This window comes from Salmo salar, chromosome 05, assembly GCF_965601325.2.
Source record: "Salmo salar chromosome 05, fSalSal1, whole genome shotgun sequence".
NCBI lineage: Eukaryota > Metazoa > Chordata > Actinopteri > Salmoniformes > Salmonidae > Salmo > Salmo salar.
Genome location: NC_138295.1, coordinates 92,630,006 through 92,640,592, shown reverse-complemented (window position 1 = coordinate 92,640,592; position 10,587 = coordinate 92,630,006). Strand labels below are relative to the sequence as shown.

Sequence of the window (10,587 nt, the reverse complement as noted above, 5' to 3'; positions counted from 1 at the left end):
TTCAATTCAATTTTAAAGGTTTTGAACGTCATTTATGCCCAGCAAACTTTCAACATTGCACACACGTAGTGTTTTGGTCTTGGCTGTAAGCTCTGGCACCCCTATGGTGGAACAAGCTCCCTCACGACGCCAGGACAGCGGAGTCAATCACCAACTTCCGGAGACACCTGAAACCCCACCTCTTTAAGGAATACCTAGGATAGGATAAAGTAATCCTTCTAATCCCCCCCTAAAAGATTTAGATGCACTATTGTAAAGTGGTTGTTCCACTGGATATCATAAGGTGAATGCACCAATTTGTAAGTCGCTCTGGATAAGAGCGTCTGCTAAATGACTTAAATGTAAATGTAAAGTTGTCTTATCGTCCAACGAAACAATTATAATTTTTTATTCTTTGATCGTCTTACTATGATTTGCTTACTTCAAATTAGGTTTTTGGTTGAGAGCCTTGATACATTTTATTTATTTTCTTTCTCAATGACTGTTATAAGACTGGGAATATAATTATATACATCTACAACTGGTGCTTTTGTAATTTTGATTGCACAAGGGATTCACTTTTTTCTCTCTCTCTCTCTCTTTTCGCTGCTTGATCCACTAACACAAAACGTGACTTTAAAGAGCGGGACTGTGGGTTTGCGTTTAACACCGCACTCTCACAGACATACTGTGCGAAAAGAAGATGCTCTATTTAGGCTTGTAGCTCATTTGGGGAGGTACTGTCTGGGATGGGGGGAGGAAGGAGGTTGAATTGTTCAGTTCTAATGTTGTCATTCTGTCTTTTTAGTTTTTTTTCTGTACTTTCTCCAAGTATCTTACACTTTACATTATTACTCTAAGAGAAGTTATTTTGTGGTTTTGGGGTATTCATTGCTTTTCCACTCTATGCTCTAATGACAGGGTTGTTTAACGGGAGTGCTCAGGGTGGCCGAAATAATACGATCAAGTACATTTCATGGAACATCAAAGGGGTTAACAACCCTGTGAAGCGTAAGAGGGTGATGACACACTTAAAGGGTTTGAATGCAAATGTTGCACTTCTACAAGAGACTCACTTGAGGACTGGTGAGCATTTTAGGATGCGTAGGGACTAGGTTGGTCAAGTGTTCCACTCTAACTTTCTTAGCCATCCGTATGGAAGGCTCGCTGCACCAAGTAATACACTCTGACCAGACTGGCTTTGTGAGAAATAGGCATTTGTTATTCAATATTAGACGCCTTATGAATATTCTGTACTCCCCAGCGTCGGGGGACCCGGAGGTGGTGGTCTCGCTTGATGCAGAAAAAGCTTTTGACCCCGTTGAGTGGGACTACCTAACAGCTGCCCTTTATAGATTTGGCTTTGGCCCCAAATTCATTGCGTGGATAAAGATTATTTATTTTTCTCCCATGGCTTCGGTACGGACTAACAACTTGTCCTTTGACTATTTTCCCTTGCACCGTGGATCCAGACAGGGTTGTCCACTCTCCCCATTGTTGTTTGCTTTGTCAATCGAGCCTCTCGCCATCGCACTACGCTGTAATGATGGCATTCAAGGTATAATCAGGACGGGCTTAGAGCAGAAAGTGTCGCTATATGATGACAACCTCCTTTTGTTTATCCCCAACCCTGATACCTCATTGCCACGTGCCTTATCTGTTCTTAAAAAGTTTGGATCAATCTCAGGGTACAAGCTGAATCTAGGCAAGAGGGAGTTTTTTCCTGTAAATAAGGCTGCTTTAAAGTGCAATTTTACAAGTTTTCAGTTCAGGATTGTCCGGGATCAATTCACCTACTTGGGAGTTAAATTGACAAGGAAATATTCAAATTTGTTTCAGGAAAACATTGTTGCTCTAGCAGACAGTTGGAAACAATATTTTACTTTTTGGAATTCGCTACCTCTTTCTCTTATTGGAGGGATTAATACCATTAAAATGAATATGTTGCCCAAGTTATTATATTTATTTCAATGTTTACCCATTTTTATTCCAAAATCTTTTTTTTAATTCACAGGATCAAACATTCATGGCATTGGGAGGTTTAGCTCTACCAAATTTTCAGACATACTATTGGGCTGCAAATTTCAGAGCCCTTTTGTACTGGCTGCAGAGTGATCCTACTGGCCTCTAGACCACTCTGCGTTCAGATGGAGTCTGAATCGTGTAAACCTGCTGCACTTTCTTCTGTGTTGTGCTCATCTCTCCCAGTGTCCCTAGGCAAAAGGTGTGTCAACCCAATTGTAAAGCAGTCTCTTAAAATGTGGAATCAGTTCCGTTTAGCCTTTAGCCTCCGAGGCTTTTCTCTATCAGGCCCAATCAATCAGAACATTTTATTTCCTCCATCTTTAAATTATGGGGCTTTTGGCATCTGGCACTCACTAGGCCTCTCCTCACTAGCCCAATTATTCTTTGATGATACATTTGCCTCTTTTGCTCAGATACAGGAAAAGTTCAACCTCCCCCAATCCCACTTTTTTCACTATCTCCAGACTAGGAACTTTGTCAGAGCTAACACACCTGAATTTCCCCATAGGCCTGCGAATACAGCTATAGAGAGCATCTTTAAGCTGAACAAGCTTCCTAGGGGCGCAATTTCAGATGTATATGCAATCATTAATGACTTTCAGAACCCTGGGAATCTGTGCTGCACAGGGTGCATTCATCGTCTTTTAGCACTAGACACAGCCTCCTTCAATTCAAGGTGGTTCACCGTATCCACTGGTCCGGGGCCAAACTGGGAAGAACATTATCTGATTTTGATCCTACCTGTGTCCGATGTAAAACGGAACCAGCCACACTGTCTCATATGTTTTGGGGCTGTGACAGACTGTCAGGTTTCTGGGAATTAATATTTAAATGTTTCTCTGATATATATGACACTGTTATAGATCCGTCTCCCCTTACAGCCCTTTTTGGAGTACGGCCCATAGGTACCCCCCTGTCAAGAATTCAGTTGGACACTGTTGCTCTTTTAGCTAGACGGCTAATACTACAGAACTGGAAGATGGCAGCACCCCCATCTTAGAAATATTGGGTGGGAGATGTGTTGTGCTCTCTGAAACTAGAAAAAATGTAATTCAATACACATGGGAACCCCAAACTGTTTTATGAGGCCTGGGCTCCATTCCGGTCCTACTTTTAACAGTCCATCCTCTGATGTCATTCATATTAAAACTAAAATAAGTCTGTATTTGACTCCCCTGTGACTGAAGGGTTGGATGAGCATTTCTTTGTGTGTTTTTTGGGGGGGGGGCATTAAGGTTGATGATGTGCTTATTGATTGTGACCTGCGGATGCCTTGTTCATCTTGCCTGGACAGAGACTAAAATGTGAGCTTGTTTTGCCCTGGGTTTTATTTTATTTTATTTTGTTCACGCTTACATAAAATGATTATTATAATTTTTCTTAAAACATTGTAAACTTTGAATGGTGGATGGTTGGTCTGTGGCCATGACTGTCTGTGATTGGTTACATTTCTCCACCCCTATCCCTTGTCTGTTTACAGGAACAATGGTGAGGTGTCTGCTCTGTCCCTGTACTACAGATTGCCCTTTAACCTCTGTAGCCTTCTGCCCGGTGTGTTTAACTTGTCAAAAGTACGGTATCTTTAAAGCTATTCTTTTTTATTTGTATTTTCTTCTAGTTGAGTATATTAGTTATATTGTTTTGTGTTGTCTTGTGTGTAAAACTGAATAAACAGAGTTTTCAAAGAAGCACAGTATTTAATAACAAGAAAAACAGGTTACCTTCTACAATGTATAAACAGCTTTTGTCTCGCCCCTTAGTCTATCAGATGGTGTCTAAAACACTCTAACAGCTACTTTAACACACTATCAATGACGTCACCTTAAGGATTCCTCATAGAATTATACTTTAACCAAGTATAATAAAAACCTAAATATAACTATAATAAAATCTAAATATAAGTATAATACAAACCTAAATATAAGTATAATAAAAACCTAATTGTATCTCAAGCTAAAAAGCGAAAGCAAAAATCTTGTTCCAGCAGGCGACAGGTTCTTCTAGCTAGCTCAAAGAGAGGTGGGACCCTTCCTTTATACCCTCAGTCTTCCTTTCTGCTAACTCATTATAGCTAACTCCTGCTCCAATGATGCATTAACACCTAATGCGGCCATTGCTCATAACGGTCATTTTCAGCACCAACTAACCCCCACCTCCTGCCTGGCTGTTCTGTCCTGTGGATTTCCAATTCAAGCTAGAAACCTTAGTGTACTCCAGTACTGCACTACTTTAATCCCCCTTTAATATTTCCCAATGGATATTTCCCAATGTTTTCAACTTTCAACTTTCATCATATTTAACCTTTATTGATAATTTCAATAAACTTCAGTCCCAATTCATTTCTTCTCCTTTTTCTTATTTTCTTTAAATAAATGTAAATTCTCTTATCGATGTTCATTCTTCTTTATGCTCTGTGTGTGAATGAAAGTGAAACTACTTCATGAGTGTGTGTGTGTGTGTGGGTGTATGCAAGTGGGGCCTTCCTACCCATGCTCTCTGTCACTAAAATGTCACAGAAAACTGGGCCTTTGCCTACTATTCTTAACAGTTGGATAGTGGTCCCTATATCTATAACTCAGCAATTGTATAGTGGTCCCTATATAGTGGTCCCTATATCAATAACTCAGCAGATGTATAGTGGTACCTATATAGTGGTCCCTATATAGTGGTACCTATATCTATAACTCAGCAGATGTATAGTGGTCCCTATATAGTGGTCCCTATATCTATAACTCAGCAGATGTATAGTGGTCCCTTTATAGTGGTACCTATATCTATAACTCAGCAGATGTATAGTGGTCCCTATATAGTGGTCCCTATATAGTGTTACCTATATCTATAACTCAGCAGATGTATAGTGGTCCGTATATAGTGGTCCCTATATTTACAACTTGACAGAGCTTTGTTGAATCTTTCCTTCCTCTTGCAGTGGGACATTGGGACTTCAGTACAACCTCCTTATCATCATCATCATCATCCTCTTCTTCCTCCAGCACCAGAATCTGCAGAGGGGCCGTCAGGTTGTCCAGTGGCCTCAGTTTCCTGGGAGTTGAGTATGGCGCCCAGCATGGCTCTGTACAGCTGCCCAGAGGAAGGGTCTTCCATCAGGAGAGAATCCGGGGTCACCCCCCCTCTCAGTTCGGCCACAAGCTGGTGCACCAGAGTTCCCTTGTACAGCCTAGACTCCAACAGGGAAACAACAGAGGGTTGAATTAGCTGTGTTGCTGCTGGGCTAGAATAAAATGTAAAGGAATACCACTGGTCTACTGTAGAGGTTAGAGGTTAGCGGTTAGGGTTGATTTAGGACGTGACACGTTACCAGGCACATCTGAGGCTCAGGTAGAGGGAAGCACAGCAGTTGGTTCAGGTCAAGGCCATCCCTCATGCAGCGCTGCCATTGGCTGTAGGCGTGGGCCACAGCCAGGTCTAGGTTACTAGCACCTCTCTGAATCAGCCCTCTCAGCCTCTCCAACACAGGTCCCTCCTCTATAAACCCTGATACACAAAAAAGAGAGGAGTCATTGGCTGCACTTCACGCACTTTATTTATACATTCTAAGTTGTGTGTGCCTGTATGTGTGTTTCCGTTCATATTCTGGTCCATACCTGTCTGGCTCTTCCTCTGTCTGCAGAGCTCTCCATACACCAGTCCTAGTAGCAGGGCCTGCAGGAAAGGATGGTCTGGTCGGAGATGGGCGTGCCTCAGCCAGTAGTAGGTAACAGCCACAGGAAGTCCCAGATGAGGTGGGACACCATTCAAAGTGGACTGGGACACACCAAGGGTTTCCAAAAACACCTCAAGCCGCACTGCATGTGGAGCCTAAGAAACAGAACAAGAGAATGAGAATTAATTTTTAGAATCAACAGCAGCATGTTCATATTATACTGTATACTATACCACATGTCTACATACCTGATATATTGTATACTATATCACATGTTTACATACCTGATATACTGTATACTATATCACATGTATACATACCTGATATACTGTATACTATATCACATGTATACATACCTGATATGTATACTATATCACATGTATACATACCTGATATACTGTATACTATATCACATGTATACATACCTGATATACTGTATACTATATCACATGTTTACATACCTGATATACTGTATACTATATCACATGTATACATACCTGATATACTGTATACTATATCACATGTATACATACCTGATATACTGTATACTATATCACATGTATACATACCTGATATACTGTATACTATATCACATGTCTACATACCTGATATACTGTATACTATATCACATGTATACATACCTGATATACTGTATTCTATACTCACATGTCTACATACCTGATATACTGTATACTATATCACATGTCTACATACCTGATATACTGTATACTATATCACATGTCTACATACCTGATATACTGTATACTATATCACATGTATACATACCTGATATACTGTATACTATATCACATGTCTACATACCTGATATACTGTATACTATATCACATGTCTACATACCTGATATACTGTATACTATATCACATGTATACATACCTGATATACTGTATACTATATCACATGTATACATACCTGATATACTGTATACTATATCACATGTCTACATACCTGATATACTGTATACTATACCACATGTATACATACCTGATATACTGTATACTATATCACATGTATACATACCTGATATACTGTATACTATATCACATGTCTACATACCTGATACAGCTTGTTTAGCTGCAGCTGTTGTGCAGCACTGGGCAGGATGGCTTTAACCATGCTGCTGGTCAGGTTCATGCCTTTCCTGTCATACTCCTCCACTTCCCTCCTCTCACCCAGCAGCAGCCCGTAGAGTACCTGCCGTATGGGCCGAGAGGTGTTGTTCCCACTGGGGAAGCGGTGATCTTCCACTTGGACACCTTGAATCACTGGCCTCAGCTGCAGAATGTATATTATGCAGGACGGAAGTGTCCCCTTCATCAACGGCAGCAGGGTCCAGTCTGGAAGGACCCTCAGAGAATTTGGGAGACTGCCGGGATCAGGCGCATTGCCATCATTGAAGAACCGCTCCAGGCAACCGGGTTGAAGCTGGTATGTCTCTATGCTCAGAGAGAGGGCCTGGAGGGCAGCATCCATGTTGTTTTCCCCATGACCGATGAGATTGGGCACAGAGTCCAAGGCCTCCTGCTGCTGCTGGAAACAGGCCAGCCAATTCAACAACCTGTTAAAAAAAGGCAACCCCTTCCCAAGCACAAAAAACATACACATATATACATAAAAAATAAAGCAGACATAGAATATCCCTTTTAGCATCAATTACACCAGTTATCAATTACACTTTGGATGGTGTATCAATACACCCAGTCACTACAAAGATACAGGCATCCTTCCTAACTCAGTTGTTGGAGAGGAAGATAATCGCTCAGGGATTTCACCATGAGGCCAATGGTGACGTTAATGGCTGTGATAGGAGAAAACTGAGGATGGATTAACAACATTGTAGTTATTCCACAATACTAACCTAATTGACAGAGTGAAAAGAAGGAAGCCTGTACAGCAGGGATCTCCAACCTTTTCTAGCATGACAGCTACATGAAGAAAAATGAATGTCACGAGCTACTCGTTTTTTTTATAGCTTTCAAATCAGCAAATTCTTCTCCTCTCCTCAACCCTGCAACTCTTCCCTTGTTCCTTGTACAAGAGATGTGTTTTCTGGCAATATTTAATAGTCAAATAACAATTCTAAGGGGGCCCCATAAAATTGTATTTTGAATTACCCCAAATTCTGTTTTGTGTGCATTTTTTACTCTCAATATTACAATTATTCAGAGAGAAACAATGGAAGTTGATGTTCTGAGTCCATGTCAATGCTTAAATCACATCAACAGAAAAATGTAGAGGTCTGAAAAAAATGCTAACAAATGTATATATTTTCCTGTAATTATCTTTTAATTGCGCATTTAGCAGGAGAGGAATGTATTGGTTTAGCAATGTTTCTGCTGTTAGGCCTACTGCTGCAGCACATCATGGCAGAGACTGCTCAGCAATGGCCTCCTAATTTATGCAAATAATCATGATATACACTACCGTTCAAAAGTTTGGGGTCACTTAGAAATGTCCTTGTTTTTGGAAGAAAAGCACATTATTTGGCCATAAAAATAACATCAAATTGATCAGAAATACAGTGTAGATATTGTTAATGTTGTAAATGACTATTGTAGCTGGAAACGTCAGATTTTTTATGGAATATCTACATAGGCCCATTATCAGCAACCATCACTCCTGTGTTCCAATGGCACGTTGTGTTAGCTAATCCAAGTTTATCATTTTAAAAGGCTAATTGATCATTAGAAAACCTTTTGCAATTATGTTAGCACAGCTGAAAACTGTTGTACTTATTAAAGAAGCAATAAAACTGGCCTTCTTTAGACTAATTGAGTGTCTGGAGCATCAGCATTTGTGGGTTCGATTACAGGCTCAAAATGGCCAGAAACTCGTCAGTCTATTCTTGTTCTGAGAAATGAAGGCTATTCCATGCGAGAAATTGCCAAGAAACTGAAGATCTCGTACAACGCTGTGTACTACTCCCTTCACAGAACAGCGCAAACTGTCTCTCACCAGAATAGAAAGAGGAGTGGGAGGCCAAGAGGAGTGGGAGATGTCATTTAATGCATTTCAAACAGTGATTATCAGCCCCCAAACCTCCATATTGGTAAACATTATCTTTGTGTTAGTAGAGGACTCAATCAAGAAGAAACGTAATTTGCATCCCATTGACGTATACTACACATGCAACCTCTCTCTGCTCTGAAGGTACGATTCAATTTCAGCCGTCAAAAGAGAGAGGCTTCCAGAACTGACTTGCCTAGTGCGGCAAATTCTCCTCTGCATAAATAATGTACAGGCTTATTTATTTAACTAGGCAAGTCAGTTCAGAACAAATTATTATTTACAATTACAGCCTAAGAACAGTGGGTTAACTGCCTTGTTCAGGGGCAGAACGACAGATTTTTAACTTGTCAGCTCGGGAATTCGATCTTACAACATTTTGGTTACTTGCCCAACGCTCAAACCACTAGGCTACCTGCCGCCCCAAATGCATCTGTAGTAGTTATGTATACTTCGGTATACAGGTAATTTGTTCAAACTTACTTGGCTTTCGATTGGGTTCCATCGGCGAGTTGTCTCCCCACCTAATGGTAAAGCCCATCTTATCCAAGTTGACATAGTCGTTTCCTGCAATGGCAGCGAAGACTGGGAGAAGCTGTCTGTTGATGTTGAAGTGTCTGCAGAAGCTTGTTGTGGTGTACCGCTTGCAGGGGATGTAATTTTGAGAACTCCAGCGTTGCGTCGATGCGTTCTGCCACTTAAAATGGGAGATGGGCAGATATCCTGCCTGGATGTCAAAAATATAAAAGTCACTGTCATAGGACAGGACCGGACAGTTCCACCTTTGAGCCAAGGAGGCTATTTCTTGGTCTGCTTCAAAGATGCACTGTGCGAATGGCACCTTCAGGCCGGAGAGGACTTGTTTGAAGACTTGTTTGATGAGGATTGGTAGTAAACCGCACCCCTGAAGCCCCTTGGACAAGTTGTTGGCTGTGTTGAGCGTTGATTGAACTCGGTGGAGGAGAGTTTCAAACTTTTTATCGGAAAAGTCAGAGCCTCCATCTATAATCACATAAGGTTCAATGCCACAATCTCTCAGAGCCTTAAAGAACTTGCAGACCTGGTCCTCAAAATCATCATAATCCCCTCCATGCTGCTGATCCAAACATGATTTAAAAAAAAGAGAGAGGTAGAGATTAGTGCCATCTATGACCAGCTTGCTGTTTCTGAAGTGATAATCTGTTAAAATCTCTCCAGTATCATCTATAAAGCTGGTTAAACCCAAGACACCCATGATGTGCTCCTTCTGGGATGTGATGTCTTTCCAAGTGAATAGTTTTAGTCACAGGACTCTTACCTTGTCTAGTTTTCTGTTCCATTGTCTTTGGAAATTAAACCTCCATAACTGATATTCTGCTGCACACTATTTAGAAAGAATGTTGGGTTGGTTGGAAAAGGCCTGCATTTACTTTAGATTAATGGTGGTGTTGTTGGTGATGTGGTGGTGGTGGTGTTGGTGTGGGGTACCATGGTGGTGATGGTGGTGTGGGCTACCGTGGTGTTGGTGATGGTGGTGATGGTGGTGTGGGGTACCGTGGTGATGGTGGTGGTGGTGTGGGCTACTGTGGTGGTGGTGCGGGCTACCATGGTGGTGGTGTTGGTGGTGCGGGCTACCATGGTGGTGGGGTTGTTTGGGCTACCATGGTGGTGGTGGTGGTGCGGGCTACCATGGTGGTGGGGTTGTTTGGGCTGCAATGGTGGTGGTTCTGGTGCGGGCTACCGTGGTGCTGGTGTGGGCCACCATGGTGGTGGTGGTGTTGTGGGCTACCATGGTGGTGGGGGTGGTGCAGGCTACCATGGTGGTGGTGGTGTTGTGGGCTACCATGGTGGTGGTGTGGGCAACCATGGTGGTGGTGGTGGTGCGGTGGTGCGGGCTACCATGGTGGTGGGGTTGT

The 10,587-nt window shown here is 41.8% G+C and overlaps 1 protein-coding gene across 1 annotated transcript; it reads right to left on the bottom strand.

The window, feature by feature from the left end:
* Positions 1 to 4,977: 4,977 nt before the first annotated feature.
* On the bottom strand, positions 4,978 to 9,926 carry LOC106593068 (single-strand DNA endonuclease ASTE1-like). Its single transcript, XM_082974958.1, has 5 exons — positions 9,217 to 9,926; positions 6,743 to 7,244; positions 5,610 to 5,823; positions 5,324 to 5,499; positions 4,978 to 5,187 (listed from the first exon to the last, which is right to left on the bottom strand). Exons 1-5 carry the CDS (start codon positions 9,924 to 9,926, stop codon positions 4,978 to 4,980), a joined length of 1,812 nt encoding a protein of 603 aa, XP_082831084.1.
* Between the last annotated feature and the right edge of the window lie 661 nt (positions 9,927 to 10,587).